At 40.0% G+C, this 24299-nt stretch overlaps 1 protein-coding gene and 1 long non-coding RNA gene across 5 annotated transcripts; both read left to right on the top strand.

Moving 5' to 3' along the window:
* Positions 1-4251: 4251 nt before the first annotated feature.
* LOC119492463 (kinesin-like protein KIF2A) lies at positions 4252-22674 on the top strand. Of its 4 annotated transcripts, XM_037776934.1 has the most exons (22): positions 4252-4461; positions 11416-11510; positions 12064-12186; positions 13318-13372; positions 13719-13835; positions 14136-14180; positions 15511-15611; positions 15996-16091; positions 16186-16240; positions 16364-16526; positions 16721-16811; positions 16962-17025; positions 17173-17264; positions 17344-17486; positions 17784-17988; positions 18089-18199; positions 18300-18367; positions 18670-18795; positions 19853-20000; positions 20356-20457; positions 21489-21624; positions 21720-22674. In XM_037776934.1, the coding sequence occupies exons 1-22, from the start codon at positions 4401-4403 to the stop codon at positions 21803-21805; spliced, it is 2283 nt and encodes a 760-aa protein (XP_037632862.1). In that variant the 5' UTR covers positions 4252-4400; the 3' UTR covers positions 21806-22674. The 4 variants fall into 4 exon arrangements, with proteins under 4 accessions (XP_037632862.1, XP_037632863.1, XP_037632864.1 ...); XM_037776935.1 differs by lacking the exon at positions 14136-14180 and having other exon boundaries at positions 4253-4461; XM_037776936.1 differs by lacking the exon at positions 18670-18795 and having other exon boundaries at positions 4253-4461.
* LOC119492498 lies at positions 4468-7783 on the top strand. Its single transcript, XR_005207788.1, has 3 exons — positions 4468-4993; positions 6443-6448; positions 7753-7783. It is a non-coding gene; the product is annotated as an uncharacterized LOC119492498 (long non-coding RNA).
* Positions 22675-24299: the final 1625 nt, after the last annotated feature.

The following is a 24299-nucleotide window of genomic DNA, read 5'->3' as shown; positions in this document are numbered from 1 at the left end:
ACATATAGAAGTGAAAGTAACATAAAATTGGCAAACTATTGACCCTGTGATACTCAGCATTGGGTGCATGCAAACGGCATTGGGTTCAACCCAGGTTGACTGGCTTGGTTTGAATTGACCTGGGTAGGTTAACCCTTGTCCAACCCTGGTCATTGGTATGAAAGTAGTAAAAGTGGCTGGCAACACCAAGAGTCGTTGAGGTATCACGTCTGTCTGCAGCCATCTCCTGGTCAACAGTAGCAGTGACAAGGATTGGAATGCATAGGCATTCCAAACTGGGAAACAGAATGCAGATAGAGATAAAACCTTTGCACCTAGCCTCTGCTTTGCCCACTGTGTGTTTTGGTATTTTACTGTATCATAAAATTGCTCATTGTCAGAGTCGATGAATGTCTGGCTTCACATAATCTATCTTGGTGATATTCAGTAGAATAATTTGTGGTACACACAATTTTTTTCACTTCTTCTCCTCACTACGAATCTTAACGGGAAGTGAGGAGCCATGGGAATTTGTGGGAAATTACAGAAAATTTTCTTTGCTACTCAATTCTCATCGCCGCAGTAAATGGCACCATTCCTCCGGTGTGAATATGAAGTATCTTTTGTCAATGATGTCAAATGTCAGGTGTGGTCACACACACACACACACGCACACACGCACGCATACGCACACACACACATTTATAGTGATAATAAGCTTGAGCACTCTCTGTCGATGGACTATGACATAGAAGATGTTCAATTATTTGGACAGCAGGTAGAATAGAATGGTTGCACCAAATCTGTAGCGATTCTTAGAGCTTGGGCTGTATATGTGGACTGTTAGAGCCCTGATGCCACCAGGTGGCATAATTCATCCACTACAGTAAGAGTGACAATTGTACATTACTAAAGTGGAATTAATGTGTAAGTGTGCCACAGTGGTGCAAGAACTTTTCAGATTTGTTATTTAAGTCAAAGTTGCAATACCACAATGCAACACACTCTTTAATTATCCTGCATTAAAAATGTTTGTTTATCAACAAATTGCAATTTAGTATCAAAATGAAATTACTTATTTTGCAGGAGGATTGGTATTGGTATTACATTTGTGTTATATTAAGATATATCATATTATTGCATTAATTATCACTGATGTGTTAATGTGTTAGCAGAATTTGAATTATACAGTTGGTGAAGCTGAAGCTAACTTTTACATCATATTTTATGAGTAAGGTGTTGTATGTACTGCGTTAATCGGAAAAGTATAGTTATTATACCTGTTGAGTAAATATAGTGGAGTAAAAAGTGCAGTATTCTATCTAAAGTCTGGAATAAGTGTAGAAAGTAACACAAACTGGACAGTAAATAAATTGGAAATACTCAAGTAAAGTACATGTTTTGCACTTGAGTAACTTACATTCTTACTACTTAGTAGTTTTTATTAGTACTTTACATTTAAGACTCAATTAGTTTTGAAATGATACTGAGAGGAATCTGGGGAATCTCTCCTCAGTGGCTCTTCCTGGGGATTCTTCTATTTTCTCCCCTTTTTTGGTTAAAGGTCCCATATCATGCTTATTTTCAGGTTCATACTTGTATTTTGTGTTTCTACTAGAACATGTTTACATGCAGTAATGTTCGAAAAAACTTTATTTTCCTCATTCTGTCTGCTTGAATATACCTGTATTTACCCTCTGTCTGAAATGCTCCGTTTTAGTGCATTTCAACGGAATTGCAGCAGAATTGTGTTGCATGGCAACAGTTTGGGTCCATGTTTACTTCCTGTCACCTGATGTCATTAACATACACTACAACCAGGAATAAACTGGGACACATTTAGAAAGTTTACAATTAAAACCGTGTAACGGTCTTAATATTGTATATTTGTGACATCACAAATGGACAGAAATCCTAACGGCTTGTTTCAAACGCACAATTTCTGAATACGGGGTTGTGTGTATTTCTCTGTATATTGAGCGCTTCGATACTTTCCCAGGATTTATAAAGCACTTAAACCTGCTATATAATATAAAAGACATGAAAATCTTACTTTTTACAATATGGGACCTTTAAGCCCGACACATCACCGGGTGCGAGCTGCCCAGCCTTCAGGAGCTGTACACCCAGCGGTGCTTCAGGAAGTCCCTGAGGGTCATTAAGGACAACACACACACCCACAACAGCCTGTTCTCCCTCCTGCCCTATGGTAGAAGATACAGGACCCCCAGGACCCCCAGGACCCCCAGGTCTCTCACCAGCAGACTGAGGAACAGGTTTTCCCCCCATGCCATCAGACTTTTAAATAGATAATTCATACGACACCTTCTCACACAAAAATATATCTTATACTGTATATACAGTATATGTTCTTAATGTATATGTTCTTAATATGCCTGTATATGTTCCTAATATGCCCTTGTACAAAGTATTTCCTTTTATAATTGTAATGTAAATGTAATATAACTTATTATTTTAATGGAGCTTCATAGCAAATGTATTTCACACGTTTGTACCTGTATAACCGGCGTGACAATAAACATCTTGAATCTTGAATCTTGTGTTCTTATCCTATGGGTTAACAGTTCAATATCATATATTTCATTCACAATTTCCAGCCATCCGTCTTGTGTAAATGGTTCTGCCTTACACCATCTCTTCGTAAAGGCCTTCTTACAGGCTGCCAACAACACTTTCAGCAGGTATCTATCTTCTCTTAACACAGTATTTCCAGTCATATTACCGAAATACAGTACTATACATGACTTGGGTATATCATAGCCCAGAAGTTTGCAAATAACCTTATGAACATTTCCCCAAAAGTGTGCAACTTCAGGGCAAATGTATGAGAATGGTCTACATGTATGGCCCCACATCTTCTCCAGCATGGTTGTGCTACAGACAAGTATTTGTTTGTAATTTGGGGTGTTCAGAAGGTGCAGCAGTTTAACCCAAAAGCATCCCCTCACCAGCCCATGCATTGTTCACATGCACTGACCAATAGTCTGTGGCTTGGCGCATAGTCTTCACATGATCAGAGAGTGCTGTGATTCCAATCACCTTCTGCGCAGATCACAAGCCTCATTTTTCCTCCAACTCAGCTCAGCATCAGTGTTGCACCTTTCTGGACTCTTTTCTATTTATTTATTGATATGGTCTTTCCTGTGCGTCCATGAGAATTAACCACTATCCACACTATTCAAAAGGATTTACAAACCATCTTCAATTAATAAATGAGTGGTATCTCAAAGAGAGTGTGTGTGACCTGGACTAATTGATACATCACCATCAACTACCTGTTCTTACCGGACAACCTGTGGAGATTGTAAATGACATTCATAGAACCATCAACTAAGGGTTCATTCAATCAGCATCACTAAGGTCACAAGTTTGGTATCCATTACACCAGGGGTGCACACACTTTTTCAGCATGCGAGCTACTTATAAAATGATCAAGTCAAAATGATCTACCTACTATAAAAATGCAAAACATATATTTATTTATAAATATATTGAGTATTCTTTATATGTACAATATATGTTGGTGTACCTTGCATAACTGCATGAACCCATATTGTACAATATAACTCTGTACATTTTTTGTCATTACCTTACTCTGATGACTTGCACTGAATGGAATCAGCCAGGGATGCATAGTCCGGACAGTAGCTGCTGATAGCCAGCCTCAAGCACACTTCCAAATGATCATCAGTCAAGGTGAAACGGTATTTGGACTTAATAATCTTCATGTGGGAAAAGGCTGACTCGCATAAATAAGTGGAGCCGAATAATGCAGTCAAGGAGGTAGCACATTTCCTCATGTTGAGGTACTTTTCCTCTGTGAGTAAGTTCCAGAACTGTCCATGAGCCCTGGACTTAAGCTGAATGTCAGCTTGTAGTGTCAAAATCTCATCCTCCACTCCAGATGAGTTCAGGTGAAACAGTGTTGCAATTTTTGCTGCGAGTGAATCAGCCTCAGCATCTTCCCGAAAAGGGTAGCACATGAATGTAGCGACTGGCTCCAGTAAAACAAAGTCTTGAAAGCGTCTGTCAAACTCTGACAGACAGTTCTCAATCTGCTCTGATAAGCTGACGTCTATATTTTAATTTTTTTTAATTTTTTTTTTTTTTTTTTTTATTGGGCACCCCTGCATTACACCAACGCCTATTTTACATGGGGTGTCATAAAAAAATCTGATTACATTCTCCTCCCCTTTTTTTTATTAATTTTATTTTGAAAAAATGTCCGACCGGAAGTACTGTTGCTCTTCTTGGTAGCTACGTAATGCTAGCTCATTCTGCTGCCTGAGCCTGCATCTTCCTCCCGAACCAAAGACTGACAAACACAAGAAGCTTCTTCATTTAACCGGCTCATGAAAAGTCGTTAGTCCTGTTTCTGTTAACTGTTGAAGTAATGTAGGATGGCGTCGTGTTTTGGGAAGATAGTCGTCGGTACTTATGTGGAGATAAAGCGCAGTGATGGTAAGTTATCTATTGTCGTACTGAGAGCTGTGAGTTGTTAGGAGATCTTTGTTGTTGCTGCGGTGCTGTCTGTTGAAGACAGCAACCGTTGTTCCCCTAGCTGCAGAGCCAGTTAGCTGCACAGACACATCAATATGAAGTGCTTAAACATGGCCAAAGCCTTTTGAATGAGCTCTCACCTTTTGTTAGCTGACTAGCTTCTCTGCGATTCATTAGCTAGCTGTTAATTCATATCGTTTGATAACATGAGATGCTTTCAGTTAGAAAGCTAAAACACTCTATAACAGCTCTATAACGTTACTCAAATAATGTACTACATCATGGAAGTGAAATTTAACATTGGGCTAAGCTAAGCTGGATAAATTGCTAACCAAGCTAGTTCGACAGCTAGATAGCAAGGCCTATAGAAGAAGGTTGGGTCACTGGTCTTGGGTGTGTTGTGTATGACGCATGCGCAGTGTGATTGAAGCTGCGGTTGTGCGTTGTGATTGGCTCAATTTCAGGCCAGATTCCACTGCGCATGTGTACTACCGTGGGTGTTATGACGCGTGTCTAAGCCTCCTTTTATAGGCCTTGCTTTTGATTAGCTAAACGGCTAACTCTAGCTAATGTTGCCGGCTTTATTGCAGCAGTACTGCTGTAGTGACACATAGACACCATCCATTTAGCTAGTGGACGAGTAGTTTTCTCTTCGGCTGTAGTTCATGACCAATGTACTAATTTTTTTCGGGTTATTAAATGTTAATTGGATAATAACACTAACATCTGTTGTTATGGAAACCCATTAATTGTCCAGAATAAAGATTAAGAGCAAAAGCATGACATGCTATAGATAGAAAGATGTATCCCAAGATCTTAGTTACTGCATTGATTATGTAGATAATTGTGGTTTAAGAAAGTTTCTTGGATCATCTCCACCTTTTCTAATCTAATTTTAGATCATGTACATTTTTAAAATAAAGATTAAGAGCAAGGTAAGATGAAGATGAAGAGCAAAAGCATGACATGCTATAGATAGAAAGATGTATCCCAAGATCTTAGTTACTGCATTGATTATGGTGATAATTGTGGTTTTTAGAAAGTTTACATCTCCACCTTTTCTAATCTAATTTTAGATCATGTATATTTAAAAAAATAAAGATTAAGAGCAAAATAAAGATGAAGAGAAAAGACACGACATGTTATAGATAAGATAAGATATTCAGGAAATTCAGGTTTCAAAGCAGCAACAGATCACCATCAGTAAACAGAGTGAAACACAGGAGAGGTAAAGGTATACACAAATTATAAAAACAATAATAGAGATATAAAAGATATAGATTGAATGGGTGAACATAGTGTGTGCAGTCCGTCAATAAATAAATGTAGTATGTACAATAGATAAATGTAATATGTACATATGTGCAGTCTATAAAGTGGTATATAGGATGTATAGTGTGAAGTAAGTGTAAAGTGCACCAGTGGTTAGAGTCCAAGATGGTTGCAGATAGAAAGATGTATCCCAAGATCTTAGTTACTGCATTGATTATGTAGATAATTGTGGTTTTTAGAAAGTTTCTTGGATCATCTCCACCTCTTCTAATCTAATTTTAGATCAGGTACATTTTTTTTAACAATGTCTTTATTGTTTTGTTTTTTGTTATACAAACATCAGCATTATTATGCAATATATTCAATACAGGATTTACTTTAACAAACATAACATAACCCCACACACACCCACTCGTTCTCTCTTAACTTTTCCCTTTCTTACAGGGCCAAAATCAATATACAGCTTCACAGTATCAATCATACAATTAAACAGTTAATGGGCACCTCTAACAAAATGAAGATACACATAGACAGAAAATAATTATATAGAAAATAAATAAAATAAAAAGATTTTCAAAAACAAGAATTCATTCCCTTCTGAGGGTCTACCACTATTGTGAATTTTTAGGTATCCTATTAGATCATGTAAATTATGCGAATACAGCGTTAGAATGAGGTCAAACAAACAGTAGTGTATGAAACGCCCATGAGAGCTCCGTGCTTACTTCCTTACAGAAGTACTGCAAATTGTAACCTACCATCAGGAAGAAGCTGGGTTTTCATTACATTCACTTCTGCTTCATCTTTTTTCATGGGTTAACAGAGGAGTCGACAGTGGAAAGAGCGAGGCGGCTTGTTGTATGAGTCTTCTCTAAATGAATGTCAGCTTTATTCTGCCTGCCTTGTGTAGTTGTAGAGCGTTGCTTCAGGGCCAGGCAGCCAAAGATGACTGTAAAGTTTGTGTCATTCCTGCTGGCCCTTCCAGGATTAGGCTACACCCAGTTTTGCAATAAACCATTCAAATACAAAAACGGTTTTGAACAAAGCACTTGATTGAAAATAAACCGTTCAAAGCCAGTGGCGAGGGTGTGTTTTTAACTGTTGTATTGATTGTTGTTGATAGTGATGTCCTCAACTCCATCATCCCTGAGCCATTTGATTATACTGTCCTCAGTACTCTGAAGTCAGGGGTGAGATGTGAAAGAAACACTTAGCAGGCCTAGAGAGAGAAGCAGTTCTGTCTATCCATTTCCCTGCTGGTTGGTGTTGCATCCAGAGCAGGGATTGCCCTCTCTCTGGGGGGTTGGTGGTGCGGCTGGATCAGATTCAAGCCAGATTCAGGCCATCACCCCATCTGTTGCAGACAGCTCCCTAGATTCTGCCAGGAGTCTCTCTCGTTCCCCTGTGTGGTTTTCCCTTTCTCATTGAGCGATAATAGAGTCCCTGTTTAATGTTGGACATGGATTATCTGTTTTTGGGCATTAATTTTTGTGTGAAACATACTAGTGTCTATTATAGTAGAGTACCAGAGAGACATATGTCACCTACCAGCTTAGTGGCCATGTACTGCATCATATTTCTCATCTGTGACATGTTGACACAGTTTCTTCAATGCCTTGCTTTTGTAGTGAAACTGATGCTTTGAAGGCTATGCTTGTTACTCAGGCTTAGCAGAGATTGAAGCACCCCATCTTAATTCCCTTCAACTAGCCTACTGGTAGGGGTCAGCTTGAGCCCACCCATTCAGCCAGGTTTTGGTATCAAAGTGGGACACAGTGGACAGTGCATTCAGTTACAGAAAGTGCGTGTCTGTGTGACGTGTATGTCAAGTCTTATGGAAAGGAGGCTGGGTCACGGGCGAACATGGGTCTTGGGGTATGGGGTATAACACATAACTGAAACTGTGGTCGTGCGTTGCGATTGGCTCAATTTCGGCAAGTGCAGGCAAGATTTTACTGCGCATGTGTTATACCCCCAAAGATATGACGTGTTGATGACGCGTGACCCAGCCTCCTTTCCATAGGCCTTGGTGTGTGTGAGGAAGAGGTAGGCAGGCTGGCACGCTTTACAGGTACACTCATTTCTGGACAGATATTAAATGTTCCTTTCATTAACAAAGTCAGAGTGTACAGGTACACAACACCGTGTGTGGATCTTGTAGGTATACAGTGTCTGCAACATAACTGATGCTGTGCTCAAGAACCTGCAAGTAAAAAATCTGATGGCTTTTTACTGAAACGATTAAAGATCATAGGTTAACAATTTAAGTCACTTAGCAAATATTTGCTTTTTTAAAAGAAATTCTCTCTCTCTATGTATCTATCTATATAAATGAAATATTCAGCTTCATTTGAGCTTGGACTGGTAACTGTCATTATAATATACAGTATTATTTCATAGAGTGAATGATAAGCAGAAGCATTTTTGATAGTAGTTTAATTTATAATAACAAATAATCTTCAGTTTCAGCCCTGTCACATTATGACACCGTGACTTCTCTGGATGTGTAGGAAGAAACATATTCTTACTGTAAACAACGTTGTCTTGGCCTGTAGATGCAACAGGTTAGACAGGCCCCCTACATTCCCATTGTTGTAAATGGTGTTACAGTGGCTGTGGCCTACATTTAGGTTGCATAGTCTGCACCATTGAGAACTGTACATTTCTACAAGCAGCGACCTTGCTTAGAATGTCTTACATGAGGAATTGCTCTTACTTTTATATTATGAATTTATCATGCGTTCAACACTGGTCCACATATACTGTTCATTAGTGTTTTTGGTTTAACATCTGCTGTCAACCGGTGCTGGCGTTCACACTGTATTATGTCAACAAAAGAGATGAAGTGCTGAACATACAGTAAGGATAGCCCTGTGTGCTGGCTGATACAACAAACATTTTTTTCTAATTGAGCAGAGAGAGAAACAGATCAGTTCATGTTGCATTTATTTCTGTCAAGCTGGTTTACTGTCGTGATTTGATTGCTCGGTCCTCTCCTGTGATTTCCATTAGGATGAGCAAAACTAAAATGTGTGTGATTTAGGTAAGGAAATGCTTCAAATCATATATTTTAATGAACTTAAGCTTTACTGTATGAATGTTAGACTTTTCCACACAAGTGGTTTGGAGGAAGTTGTTGCTCTGGAGTTACTTGATGTGATTGAGTCAACTTGACTTGTTGAATGAAGTCATATAGGAACCAATAGGAAGGCTGTGGTCTCAAATTTAACCACTGCCAAAGGAAGCAGCAGTGATTTGGAGGGCCTTGCCTGAACCTCTGTCACAGTAAATCCTCTGAGTGCTGCAGTCACTGCAGCATGACGTTTTCTCAACACTCTCCTTAAGTAGAGGTGTAACACCAAGCATCACATGCCTGTTTCACGTTGCCAGGGTTGTTTTGTAACCTACCGTGTCAGGTAGGTCACAGTTCAGCACTGGATTATTTGCTCTCATATTCACGTCTGGTTGTCTTACCACAGCCCAGATTTGGCAGATATTGACATAGTTGTTACTGAAGTACACTAAATAAAGTTGCATGCACAGTCAAGCAGGTGACAAGTTAAAGGAAAACCTGAATAAATGAGTGGAGAAACATTACAATTGCAGAAGCCCCCATACCGACCACAAGGGGTGACTGAATGGTTGAAAGATAAAATGATGTGAATGATATGATCAAGGCTTCCCAATCACCTGATCTCCATCACGATTGAACACCTATGGGATATTTTGGACTGTTTTTTTGTAGCTTTTAAATTAAGTTATGTTATAATATAGGCTTGAAAGCCTACATGAGCTCCACAGTGTCCTATTGTGAATGAAGACGATTGTTATTATTAGCTCTCATAATGCTGTCCCAATGAGCTTTTGTCGTACATATTATAACATTGTGGCTCACTTGTACGTGGCCTAGACATAGTACATACATATTTACTCTACCTTACTTTTCAATTATACTATTTCTTTCAAACCTTTGTCTCTGTTAGTATGAGCTCTGTGTTTGAGCACTGACTCAACCAATAACATTTATGGGGACCACAGTCATTTCTGATGGAGAGATGGAGGGTAGGGCTGGGATGTAAGGTTGACATCATCATTATTGTTCATTAATTTTTTATGGCAGTGGTGTATATCACGGTATGCTTTATGTATGTGCTATATAGTGCTTCTCATTGCATTTAAATGTGTAGCAATGTTAATTCAGATCTTGTCATTTTTGGGTAAAATGTTGCCTTTTTACTACAGAATATATCATATAACAGTATTGTCTAGTCATCGTCAGTCAGTGTTAATGGATTAAATGTATGCATATCAAAACTGCAGTTGATTTACTAAGTATATTGAATTTATTCTTTTGTTAATATATTAATTAGATGGCATATGTCTACCCTCTTAAGCCAGATGTTCCTGATCTTCAGAGTACACAAATATTTTTTCCCCCACTCTCCCTGTTTTAAGACACTAGATTAGCTTTTTTTTGCATTTAGCTAAATAAAACCATTGTAAGGTAAATCAGGGAAATGTTCAGCAGTTGAGAACACTAAAAGCATCTTTGCCCGCTAGCTCCCTGTCTGTGTGTCTCTGAATAATGGATATAGGAACATGGTGTTTCCCTGGTTTGTGCTGGGAATTTACAGCATACAGTCGGCTCCACATAGACAAAGATGGGAGGGCTGAGCAGGCTCTTTACAGCTGGTATTATTACGCTGCAGACAGAGAGGCGGAGAGAAGCATACAGGCTCACTGCAGCAGCTGTTCTTGTCTCCATTATCAGTGATTCTCTCCAATAGGTCATTATCAAACCTCATAGTCAGAGCTTACTAAGGTTAGGCTAGCCTCAGCCTAATGCCTTGCTTTCATTTGAAACTTGAAGGACCCAATTGCCGCCAGATGTTTGAGGTGTTGTCAAAATAAAATGTGCTGTTGGTTAGTATTAATGTGAGCACAGACATGACAGAAGTGTGATCAGTTCATGTGATTGAGATCACGATCCCAATACTAATATAGAGAGTTTAGATACTGATGGATAGATATATTAAACTGTCAAAGCAATGGCCTCTGGTTCACTATTTGTATTACACGTGACCAAATTCTTCTTATGTGTAAAACGAGTTCAAATCTAATTTTTTTTACTTTCCTAATTACAACTTGCACAGAATCATTCATTTGGAGAATAGAAATGATAATATAAATTCATATTATGCAATGATTAAGCTGAAAGCTGCTAAACAGTGTTATTGAATTCCACCCAGTCCTATTTGCAGTGACAATACAGCTTGAAATATGAACACAGCTAATCAAAAACATATAACCCTTTTCAGGTTTTTCTAACCTTGCTGCATTTCCAAATAAAAAACAGTTGTAATTTACGAGGCGTCGTTACAGATCTGATTAGGCTTGCAGGTGGTAATTACACCTATCGTAATTGACCCTGCTAAATACATTACCTTGCTAATGCACAAGGTACGTCATTAGTAAAAATCCATTTTATGTTAACCTGTGTGTGCGTGTGTGTCAGAGAAAAAGACACGGAACAAAAATACATTTTTAAACTTAGGGCCCTAAAAGAAAGCTCTGCCGTCACTTTTTTAGTGTTAGTCTGCCTATCTGATGTTTGTGTTTCCCCTGTCTATGATACTTTCACAGGACGTATTCACCAGGCAATGGTGACCTCACTGAATGAGGACAACGAGAGCGTCACAGTGGAGTGGATAGAAAATGGAGACACAAAAGGGAAAGAGGTAAATGCCCATTTATTACCACTCAAAGCAACAGCATGTGCTTTTTTTTTCTCCACAGCAATAAATAATGCATTCGAAGATATTCAGGCGCTGTGGTGATTACACAACCATCCTGCATGTACTACAGTCCCACCAGACATCACCCTCTGTACACTGATGTGGATGACCTAACCAAAGATGCTCTATAACAAAGATGATGCATTACAAGCTCTGCCATTTGGTTTGAAATCTGGCAAGAAAACAGAGATGATAATCTACTATACAGATATAAATGATATATTGTTTTATAAATGATCTGATTATTTTAACACACAGAGAGCGAGCGCACACACACACACACACACACACACACACAAGCAGACAGACAGAGAGAAAAGAGCATAATCGCTTGTTGTGCAGAGAAATGCACTTCTGGTGTGAACAGCCGGGCTACTGCTTGCGCGCCAATTGACATAGCTTGGCACTTCAGAGTCCAGTGTAAACCCGGTGTAACTATCTAATGCCAAACATCAGTTATGCAATCTGTTATTATTACTCCTCCGTTTCTGGACAGATTGACTTGGAGAGTATATTTGCACTCAACCCAGATGTGGCTCCAGATGAGGAAATTGCCCCTAGTCCAGAGACTCCACCCCCACCAACACCCACATGTGTGAAGATCAACAAAATTGCAAAGGTGAGTACCGGTATGCCACCCCATCTGGCAACAACTGTAACAAATCGAAGTAATATGATTTGGATTGTTTACAAAAAAACACGACTTTTTTCTTTTTCTTTTGATTGTCTCCCTCCATGTGAGGGAGAGTCTAAAGTGCTTAGACTTGCTCAGGTAGTTATGTGGCTGCAGTTTGCTGCACCTTAATATAGAACTTGGATCCCTCTAGGTAACCAACTAATTGGTCCTGTTAAGTACACTGTGTGGGTGCACAGTAGATTAGGATTGATCCACATTGACATGCTAACACTGGGATATTTTTGGTAAATATTGCTGTTGTGATTTAACCTGCTATACTGTACAATTTTCTTTTCAGTTTTCAACATATAAAACATTTAAAGTGAAAACTGTGAGGCAATGTAAAATGAGATGATGTTGCTTTAATATACTTAAAGGTATTTTACTTTACAATTTGCAGTTTAATTGGGTCGAAATGGCTCTAATAGGATACTGTAATTTTGTCCTGTAACAGTTTTATAAATGAAGCACTTTTGTTTGTGTAGCTCCATAACCTATAAAGTAGATCGAGTGATAAAGTATATCCATAACTTCTACAGAAATCATCCTCAACATCCACTTGGACTCAAGGATGGACTGATCAGATTTTGGTGGTTAAAGGTCACCGTGACCTCACAAAGCACATTATTGGCCATAACTCAAGAGATCATCTGCTAATTATGACAATTTCACACAAATTTCTAATAGGATAAAATGATGAAGTGATGACATTTTTGACAGACATGGATGTAAGCTGCAACTTGACTGGTTAGTGCAGCAACCGCGAGGAGGTGGTAAATGTAGTTTAAATCTACTTTAAGATGTGTGCACTGGCAGTGTCATCATGAACATTAGTGTTGATAAAGGAGGCCTCTGTACTTGGTACTAATCTGACTCTCAGGCTTTTTCTATTTCTGTATCTGTATATTGCAGAGGCAGGCGGAAGAGGTGGAAAACTGAATGGGGGAAAAAATTATTGTTTTCTTTCTTAGTTCCAGAGCAGCTATAAAATATGTAAATGTAAAATTAGGAATCACTTAACCCTAATCCTCTTATCCTAGAATATTTTACTGTAGCTTTTTTTTTTTCTTGCAGAACCGTCGGACGATAGCACCTTCTAAGAATGAAACTCCGTCCAAGGATAATAGAGGTTTGTTTCGTACACTTCACTGGGAATAATATCATAATCATAATATCTTGTGCTTAAATCTTGAAAATTAATTTAGGAATTGTAAAGAAAAGCAATGGTCAGTACATACAGAACACACAAGTGACCAGTATTATCACATTACTTAGAACTCACCCTAGATCTTGAGTTGCTAATTTGGGGTGAAAGTCACCCATGGTCAAACAGATTTTAATTAAAAAATTAGGTTAGTTAAATTTAAAGTTTAAAACAGTGGGTTCAGTTTTAATACCAAGTTCAAAAGTGGTGTGTTAGCAGCATGCGTGTCAAAATATTCCTTTTCTTAATCTTTGTGGTTTTGTGTTTTCAGTGATTCCGACCCGGGCCAGACAACCACAGCCTCCACCACCAGAGCCTGCACCACCACCCCCATCTCTGCAGCCTACACAGCTCACTCAAGCTCAGACGCAACAGCAACTTGCGAATGGTAACATGATAAAAAAAAACAGTAATTTGTAATTTAATTAACCCAAGCTTTGATCTAAGCATGACTTTTCTCACGACAAATTGTATTGTCAGGGAACCAATTATAAGCATTTGGCCTAAAGTTAAATAACTCTCTGGGAGTTTAAATGCAAAATCCAGATGATTTTTTAAAATATGTAATCCAATGAATTGTTAAAATGCAATCACTTTTTAACATTTAGAGTATTTTCGATCAATTGATTTAGGCCATCTGTTAAACTATTAATGTCTCATGTTTTTGTTGACCACATGTTTATCACAGAAACCTCACATCACCCGATATCCAGAAAGGAGTTGGGACAGCTTTGTATGTATCACCTGCATGTTTCCCCCTGCCCTCGGTGCCTTATGTTGATAGAGCTCCGAATAGAAACTGAGAGTTCTCTAGTTCTACGAGAAGATCGTACACCCAAACTGTCTGCCAGATACTATTCCGAGCTGTGGTGTGGTGGTGAAGTAGCACAAACCCAATCCATCCAGCAGACAGGCTTTCTGGGTATTAGACAGGGAGAAAAAAAATGTCTGTGCTGCTGGATGACTGCGCTGTCTTTTCCCTGCTGTCTGATTTCTGGAGTCACACACAACCGCACACACGTGGAAAAGCCTGTGGCACTGTGCGTTACTCCTCAAGGCTCAGGCGACAACAATAACCTTTTTCTTTATCCTCCGCTCCTTCCAACTGCTCACTGTCATTTGATGAACTAAGAGGAAAAGTAGGGAAAACGCCTTGTTCTCCCACTGCCTGTGAGACAACGTAACCCACAAGTAGAGATGACCCAGCTCATCTTCTCCTCCTAGATTAGAGCAGATTATTAATCCCTCTGCTCTGATAGTCTGGGTTCTCAGGGGCTGGAGCCAACAGGGAGGTCAGGACTGCATTACAGAGCTTCAGCCAGGCTTTACAATGGGAAGCTGGGGCTGGAGCAGCGAACTGGTGCTAATCAGATAACACTGGTTTTTATGAACTCTGCAAGCAAACAGAAGTGGCTTTTACTCATTTACATTTTTGCCAACTTGTGTTCTCTTGTTATGGTTACAAATTGATTTGAAACATTACTAATATGTGGGTGTGCTTTGCTGGGAGATTTGGAATAAGCTTCTTTGTGATTGCTGGTTGATTGAAACAATTTTTCTAATCATACTTGATTTTAAAACCACCTCTACTTTTATTTGGAGTAATAGCAGTAATACAAGGCACATATCTCACAAATAGTGAGTGATGTGTTTTAGCAGTCTGTCGGTCCAGTTGTGTTTTAGAATGCAGATAGAAGGGATAAATGAGGAGAGAAGATTTTGAACATAGTGTAAAGGCCTTTTGTTGGTTATAAAGAGAAAGAAAGCTAGTAATGGAGGCACTGTGTGCCAGCCACTGCATCCCAGTCTGCGCTTGAGCTCTATCACTGTTCTGCTTTGTTGGAAATAGCCCCAAGTCTCTGCTCTGTTTGAAGCACTACCATGAGAAAGGAAAGACTCACTGAGAGAAAGATACTGCTCAGGCCAAGGGAAAAGACTGAGGAAGTGGAAGAAACCATTTGAAAGAGGAACTAGAGAGGAAGAGACCATTTTACAAAGAAAGGCTATTGGCATATCCTGTGAAAGGTGGTGGAGTTATTGTTTTTCTCTTGCCTTTATGGCAGCGAGGAGGAAGTCAAACTGTGTGAAGGAGGTGGAGAAACTGCAGGAGAAGAGAGAGAGACGCCGGCTTCAGCAACAGGAGCTCAGGGAGAAGAGAGCTCAGGTACATAAATATTATTCACCTTTCTCCTTCCTAATAAACTAAATATATTTATTGAATACCTCTCAGCATTATCGATCTTACCTTTTAAGTGATATATAAATAAAGCCTGCTTTTCTGTTCTTCTTGTATATAATGATCGATAACCTCAGTAGATTTTCATTGTGCTTTGTCTCAGTATGTTCAAAGTAAAATCTGTTGTAGCTGAATTAGATATTTTGCACTAACTTGAACTCCAGACACTCAATGAGCTCCTTCTGATATTTCATGACCACTTACGTTCTTGACATTGAGACGATACATTGAAATACATGAGAATGATTTACCTACGGTGAATAAGCTGGCACCTCGCTCACTGTCACTTTGTCTCTCCCGTCCGTCCTTCAGGAGGTGGATACCACCATCCCTAACTATGAGATCATGTACATGATCCGAGATTTCCGAGCCAGTCTAGACTACCGGCCCCTGACCACAGCAGATCTGGTGAGTAGATGAAGCTTCTCCTTCTCCCGTGATTGTTAGATATTGACCGTGAGCAACAATATAATAAAATGTCCGTCTTTGTCGCACTGTCCAGATTGAAGAGCACAGAATATGTGTTTGTGTGAGGAAACGTCCACTCAACAAGAAAGGTAAGGCCTTCTGTCAGTCACAACATTTGTCTTTTGACCAATCATTATGTGTTGTACTCTATTTAAAATGTTTTCCTCCAAAGTATTAATGTGATTGAAATTCTTGCCCTTGCTTTGTTCCAGAGTTGGGCATGAAGGATTTGGATGTGATCACCATCCCCAGTAAGGACGTGGTGATGGTTCATGAACCTAAACAAAAAGTGGACTTGACCCGCTACCTGGAAAACCAGACCTTCCGCTTTGATTACGCTTTTGATGACAGTACCACCAATGAGTTGGTTTACAGGTTTGTAGCGACGAGCTGTTTCTTGTGCTTGCTCTAATATTTCACAGAAGTTCCACCTGAGTAGTCAATATGATGAGGATAAGGTGTTGTTTTATAGAACTGAATTAATCTTGTTTGTGTACATGATGGTCAGATGTTATATCTTGCTTTTGAAGAGATTAGTGAAAAAAATGATGTTCTGTCTCGTCCTGCAGGTTCACTGCCAGACCTCTAGTGGAGACCATTTTTGAGAGGGGCATGGCCACCTGCTTTGCCTATGGCCAGACAGGCAGTGGAAAAACACATGTGAGTCACGCAATGACTCTTTCAAAAAGCCAAAACCACATCACTAACTAGAGATCAAACCTAATCGTTCCTATTGAGAGTTTTGCTCTATTTTATTACCCCTGTATATCATTCGAGAATACCTATATTATATTGTGTACTGCATTTTAGACTATGGGTGGAGATTTCTCTGGGAAGAACCAAGACTGCGCTAAAGGAGTGTATGCATTAGCTGGTAAGTCAGTGAGCTATGTTTTCTCTGCTAATTGATTGTTTTCTAGTGAGTAAAGGCAGTCAAATCAAATTGGTTTGGGTATTATATTATAAAGGGGTTTGATTTGCTCTGGTGAAATTTTCAGATCTCTCATTTCTCTTCATGCAGCTCGGGATGTATTTCTCATGTTGAAGAAACCCAACTATAAGAAGTTAGATCTACAAGTGTACGCAACCTTCTTTGAAATCTACAGCGGAAAGGCAAGTGATATTTAATCCTATGCTTTTTTTTCCCTAAATAAAACAAAAAACAATGCTGACTGTGCGTATGTATTGTTAGGTGTTTGACCTGCTGAATCGTAAAGCTAAGCTGAGGGTGCTGGAGGACGGGAAACAGCAAGTGCAGGTTGTTGGGCTTCAGGAGAAGGACGTCAAGTGCACAGAGGAGGTCTTGAAACTCATAGAAGTGGGCAACAGCTGCAGGTACAACAACAGAAATGTTCTCAATCTAGTTGTTGTTAGTGGTGCAAGACTTCTTGTATTTGTTCTCGTTATCATGATCATAGCATAACACTTATTTTTGTTCTGCATGAAATGAGTCAGCCACTTATCATGCAAATGTCTCGTAAGAGAATATGACATCATATTCCCTGTACATCATGTTTGTGGCAAATAAAGTCTTTTTTTGCCTTTCCCCTCTCCCACAATTGTTATTTACTTGCTTTTTTCAACCTTGTTTGCTCGTTGTTCATCTTAATGTGTCCTTTCTCTCACTCCCAGAACATCAGGGCAGACATCAGCCAACGCCCACTCGTCTCGCAGCCACGCCGTTTTCCAGATCATTCTTCGGAGGAAGGGGAAGATGCACGGAAAGTTCTCCCTCATCGACCTTGCAGGTAATGAGAGGGGGGCTGATACATCGAGTGCTGACCGCCAAACTCGTCTGGAGGGAGCTGAGATCAACAAAAGCCTGCTGGCTCTAAAGGTTTGTGGACAACAATGGCCGTAGCTCTCAAAATACAGTTATTCTAAATAGCTATTTTTTTGTTTTTTTACTATACAATGTGTCTCTGCTTTTGATTCAGGAGTGTATCAGGGCTCTTGGCCGCAACAAGCCCCACACTCCATTCAGAGCCAGTAAGCTCACCCAGGTCCTGAGAGACTCTTTCATCGGGGAAAATTCACGCACATGCATGGTCAGTTCATTGCCTTCATTAATAGCCTATTTCCATGTCTTCATACTGTATGTCTTCCAGATGGTATTCATTTCAATGGTCTTCCTCTTTCTCTGCACAGATTGCAACAATATCTCCTGGTATGACATCCTGCGAGAATACCCTCAACACACTACGCTACGCCAACAGGTGGGAATATGTTGACCTACTACAGTGATTTGGACCATGCTTTATTGCCACAGGAATCAACCAAACCTATGCAATGTTATGAAATGATAGCTCCTTAAATTTCCTCTATAATCCCCAGTGGTTTTTGTATAGATTTGAATTAGCTGTAACAATGTTGCTATTGTACATTTCTCTGCCTACTCTCAGTAGTTCTGTCTGACTCTCTTGTATCCCCTCTCTCCTCTCTTTTTCCTGCTTTGTTTCCCTCTTCGCTCCCGCCCTCTGCTCCACTGTGCCCTGGTGTGGCTGATGTCGTTGTGTAGAGTGAAGGAGTTTGGGATTAGTCCGTCGGACATCCCCTTCTCCCAGGGCGGTCAGGGGAGAAGCTCTGATCACTCGCCCACCAATACCTTTGAGTATGATGACTTTGCTGCTACCTCTCCCAGCAGGTCAAGGACTCCCCAAAGCACAACACTGCACACTTACACACAAAACACACACAATGCATGTGCTCCCTCCAGGTATTTATTACATTATGATATATACATCAATGAGCTCATTTTAGCAGCTTTCATTCACTTCATCAGCTGTTCTCTGTGGAAAACCTCCACCATCGTCTTGTCCTTTCTATTTTTCATCTTCATGATGTGACACTTTTCATCCTCCTCCCCTGCTTTTTTATTTTTTTATTCAACTTTTATTTAACAATGAAATCCCTTGAGATAGAACCTCTTTTCCGAGGGAGACCTTTGACTTCCACCTTTATCTTTGGCTAAGCTGTGGACATAACCTTTTCTCTTTTCACCGACTTCTGAAGAACAATACATCCGCCTGTCCATGTGGGTGTGTCTTATTTGTTCTGTGTGATGCCACCAACTGTGAAAGCTGAATGTGATTAGTCACAATGAATACATGGCGGTTCAAAACGTGACTTAATAAGGTGTTAGCTGCTGTTTTGCGACAATAATGACACTAAAACATCCATGGAGCTGTTGAGTTAAAGCACCCAGGATGAGCTTTTGTTTGAGTAAACTCTCAGCAGGTAATCCCTCACACATAGTCCTAATTAATTGGCACTGTACCTGCAGGTCGGGTACAGGGAGGTAATACCTCATCAGGTCTGTGAGACTTAAACACGAGCTCTGACCATCCAGATTCCAGCCCTTAGTATTATAAATTCCTATGGGTGGCATGTAGTGGATTGCATTATATTGTACAGGTGAACCGGATATGTACTGTCTGTAACTGAAGTTAGCATGCCCATTATGAGAATAAACAAATGTAAGAATTATATTTGGGTTTAAATATTAGCAGACTCAACGCAGTCCTCTTTCCCCATGCATGATGTCACTGCTGTCATGATGCTACCATCCTGTGCTGTTTGTGAATACCTTTTGAAAACCCGCAGTTAACATCATACCCCGAATCAAATAGCAGCCATGTTCAGAAGTGGGTCTGTGCTGTGAAAGAAATGGTTCCAACCAGATCAATGTCTTTTCTCTGTAGGGTGAAGGAGCTGACAGTGGACACCAACCAAGTGATGGAGGGGGGTCGACCCAACATCCATACTGTCAACCAGCTGGAGCTTTTGGACGAGGACTGGCTGAGTATCTCGCCGCAGAGAGACGACCTCAAACTGCTCTGTGAGCAGAATGTAAGCACACAAGTCATCAGTACTCATATCACAATATCAATACACAGCATGTTGTGGTATAATTCATTTTGTAAAGTTCTGGCACATGGCATGTATTCTAATAACTTATAGTTGAGGAGCTTAATAGTTGAGATTTCCAGTATTTAGACCTTGTTGCTTGTGAGAAAGTCAGAAATTTATTTTGAGCCTTTTAAAGAATCCACATTATTTATAAATGAACAGTAATGTCCACTGGGATCCAGATTTCATCAGTGAAAAGGTATCTGTCGTGTGTTCCGTTTTTGTTGCTGTGAAAGCCATGTTAAGTCTGTTTCTGTGTCCCTTGATGACCCTGTGAATGCTGTATATTTCCCAGGAGGAGGAAGTGTCTCCCCAGCTCTTTACCTTCCACGAGGCAGTGTCTCAGTTAGTGGAGATGGAGGAGCAGGTCCTGGAGGACCACCGAGCTGTTTTCCAGGTCCGAATACTGAAGAAAACATACACAACTCTTAAATACTCGCTCACATTTTTATGTCCACATACATAAAGACAGATATGTCATCTGCTTTTAAAGGGGAACAATGGCCATTTTTAAAATATTGATATTATTCTGGAGGCTACAGACCTGCCAACCATGGACAAATTTTGAGCACCACTTTGGCGACTTAGCTGCGTCAGACGCAAATCACTGCTGTGCGCACAATGAATTACTTTAATTCTTATATAATTAGCAGATATCAGTTTCCCACAGCATTTTGCGAGACTGTGGTGGGTGGAACTTGGACCCTCTAGAGAGGTCCGGGGGTCCCTTGGAAGAAAATATTGTACATTTTAAAGTTCTGATGCATTTTGAGAGCAGATGTGCTCTAGCAGTGGTGGAATGAAACTAAGTACATTTAGGCTACTCAAGAACTGTATTTGTACAATTTTGAGGTACTTGTACTTTACTTGAGTATTTCCATTTGATGTACCTTTATACTTCTACTCCACTACATTTCAGAGGGAGATAAGTACTTTTCTTAACATAAAATAGATTCAAAATGACAGTATGTTTATTTATATTGCGAATGTTGTTGAAGTTCTATACACCATTCATATCACCACTGACAGGCAGTAACTGTTTACCGTAATGGTGCTGCCACCTTGTGGTGTGCCCTTGCATTATGAGCATAGATGAGCAAGTTGCAGTATTTTTGACATCATGTTAGAGAGCCGTCAGAATAATATCAATGTTTTAAAAATGGCTGTTGTTCCCCTTTAAGGACTTTTGTAATTTAATTGATGAAGGTATGCAGATACAGCAAGATTCACACTTTGACATGTCTAAACATTAATAAAAGGCAGTTTTCCATGTTCTCTCTAGAAAACACAACACTTCTAACACATGCATTGGTAACCTCTGTGTGAAGGCTACAATAATGAAGAGGTCATACTTCTCTGCTTCTGGCACGATTTCATCTCGGGCTGTCATAAAATAAATACGCACTTGTATGTGTCCTCTGTGAGCAGGAGTCTATCCGGTGGCTGGAAGATGAAAAGGTGCTGCTGGAGATGACAGAGGAGGTGGATTATGACGTTGAGTCGTACGCCACTCAACTGGAGCAAATCCTAGACCAGAAGATAGACATCCTCGTCGAGCTCCGAGGTATGACTGAAACACACTTTTGGCCCGTTGATGACAATCCATCCTGCTGCAGCAAACACTAATCAATGTTTTACGATCATGTCTTTTCCTCGCAGATAAAGTGAAGTCATTCCGCTCTACACTCCAAGAGGAGGAGCAAGCCAGTAAGCAGATCAATCCCAAGAGGCCACGTGCTCTTTAGATACCGGAGGCTGAAAAGGTTAAGTGGCACATACAGATTCATAACCACTAGACGATCGGCACAGCTTGGGCTGTCTCTAGCAGCTGTGGAAAATACAAATAAAAGGACCGTCTGATTTACCAACAGCCTCAAGGAATTGCATTTATTATGATCCCTCTCCTAACAAAAACTGGCTGTTCACTCACTATGGTCTCGTTAGAAAACTTAGGAAGGAAGTAGTTTAGTTTTATTTCCTTCGTGGAGAATGTTTAGTCTCCCCTCTCTGTTCTTATTAAATTATTTTCTTTTATACTTGTTTGTACTTTCTTTGAACAGAATATTTTTGACCTGGTTTCTGAAGAGATCTTCATTGAACATGTTTTCAAGGTTTACCGCACAAAACCAGTATTTGATTTCTGGTTGCTCTGGCTGACACGTCTGCATGTGCACTCTGTGATAGCGTATGTACGCCACTGTCCTCGGTTCTCATGCTTTTGGGTCCTCAGTTGGCATTGTAAAGTCATCTCATTATAAACGGTCTCTTCTCTGTTTTCCTTTCCTTCTCAGAGCTTTTACCAGTTTGGAAGTAGCTTTTTAACCACACTGAGCTTCTTCCTTTGTGTTTCTTTCCTTGTGTCCCTGAGAGGTTTTTACATGTAGTTTGCTTCAGTTTGTGCCATGTCGTTCTATGTGGCGACTGACTTAAAGACTCTTACTTAACGTAAACCATGTTTTCCACCCCCCGTTTAACACTTTGTTATAAAACTAGAAAAAAACTGCTATTAATAAATGTATAGTGAAGACCACTGATCTACCATCGGTTATGTTTCAGTGTTTGCACCGGATGTAATGCTGGATGAAGTAATAAAGATTCATGTGTTTCATTTAAAGGGCTTCTGTGACAATGAGTTATCCAAATAAAAGGGACTGAATAACTTCCACCAAGAGCCATCTTCTACCGCCTTTGAGTAGAAATGGACTACGTTATAAACCCCGCTGACTTAAACATCATATTCCTCTGACTCTAAGTAGAAGCACAACATCAACACAGATATCATCTCGTTATATCCTAAGATATTTTGGCCGAATTTGTAATTGGCCATAATTTGCTACAAATTTCATGGTGAACTAAAATTTTAAAAAATAATTTACAAACAGCATGCATCTTGTGGCATTACACTCAATATTTACCAGCCGCAACAGCGATGCAGGTATCGTTTTGACCTTGTGAGTCTGTGTGTGAGTCATCATGGCAAGTTGAATTGAGTTTGCGGGGTCTGTGCATGACTTACTATAAGATGACATTTTTGTTACGACTTATTAAACTGACTTTTTTATGCTTCCACGCCAGCGACAGCCGTGGCTAAAGGCATTATGTTTTTCGGGTTGTCCATCCATCCGTCCAGACCATTCTTGTGAATATGATATCGCAGGAACGCCTGGAGGGAATGTATTCAAATTTGGCACATACATCCACCTGGACTCAAGGATGAACTGATCAGAATTTGGTGGTCAAAGGACAAGGTCACTGTGACCTCACATCCATCCCATTCTCTTGAATGCAATCTTCAGGAATACCAGGAGGGAATTGTATTACATCTGGCTCAGACATCCCCCTGGATTCAAGGATGAACATATTGGATTTTGGTGGTCAAGGTCACTGAAACCTCACATCCTTCCCATTCTCTTGAACGCTATCTCTCAGGAACGCCTTGAAGAAAGTTCTTAAAAGTTGGCACAAACGTCCACTTGGACTCAAAGATGAACTGATTCGATTTTGGTGGTCAAAGGTCACTGTGACCTTACATCCGTCCAATTCTTGTGAAAGCAACATCTCAGGGACGCCAGGAGGGAATTGTATTACATCTGGCACAAACATCCACTTGGACTCCAGGATGAACTGATTAGATTATGGTGGTCAGAGGTGAAGGTCACTGTGACTTTTTCATAATTACAGCCTACAGCTCAAAAAAAGAAAGAAAAAGGTATCTGAAAATTAGAATATTTCATAAGATGAATCAAAAAAAAGGACGTACAATACAGAAATGTCCAACTTCTGAAAAGTATGTGCATTTATTCACTCAATAGTTGGTCGGGGCTCCTTTAGCACTATTACTGCATCAATGCGGCGTGGCATGGAGGCGATCAGCCTGTGGCACTGCTGAGGCGTTATTGAAGCCTAGGTTGCTTTGATAGTGGTCTTCAGCTCATCTGTATTGTTGGGTCGGGTGTTTCACATTTTCCTCTTGACAACCCTCTTGGATCAGGTCAGGCGAGTTGGCTGGCCAATCAAGCACAGTAATATCATGGTCAACAAACCAGTTAGCAGTAGTTTTGGCACTGTGGGCAGGTGCCAAGTCCTGCTGGAATAGGAAATTGGCATCTCCATAAAGCTTGTCAGCAGACGGAAGCATGAAGTGCTCTAAAATTTCCTGGTAGATGGCTGCATTGACTTTGGACTTGATAAAACACAGTGGACCAACACCAGCAGATGACATGGCACCCCAAATCATCA

This window comes from Sebastes umbrosus, chromosome 8 (genome assembly GCF_015220745.1).
Source record: "Sebastes umbrosus isolate fSebUmb1 chromosome 8, fSebUmb1.pri, whole genome shotgun sequence".
Lineage (NCBI taxonomy): Eukaryota > Metazoa > Chordata > Actinopteri > Perciformes > Sebastidae > Sebastes > Sebastes umbrosus.
Note: the sequence above shows the minus strand (reverse complement) of the source record. Positions and strands in the feature narration are given on the sequence as shown.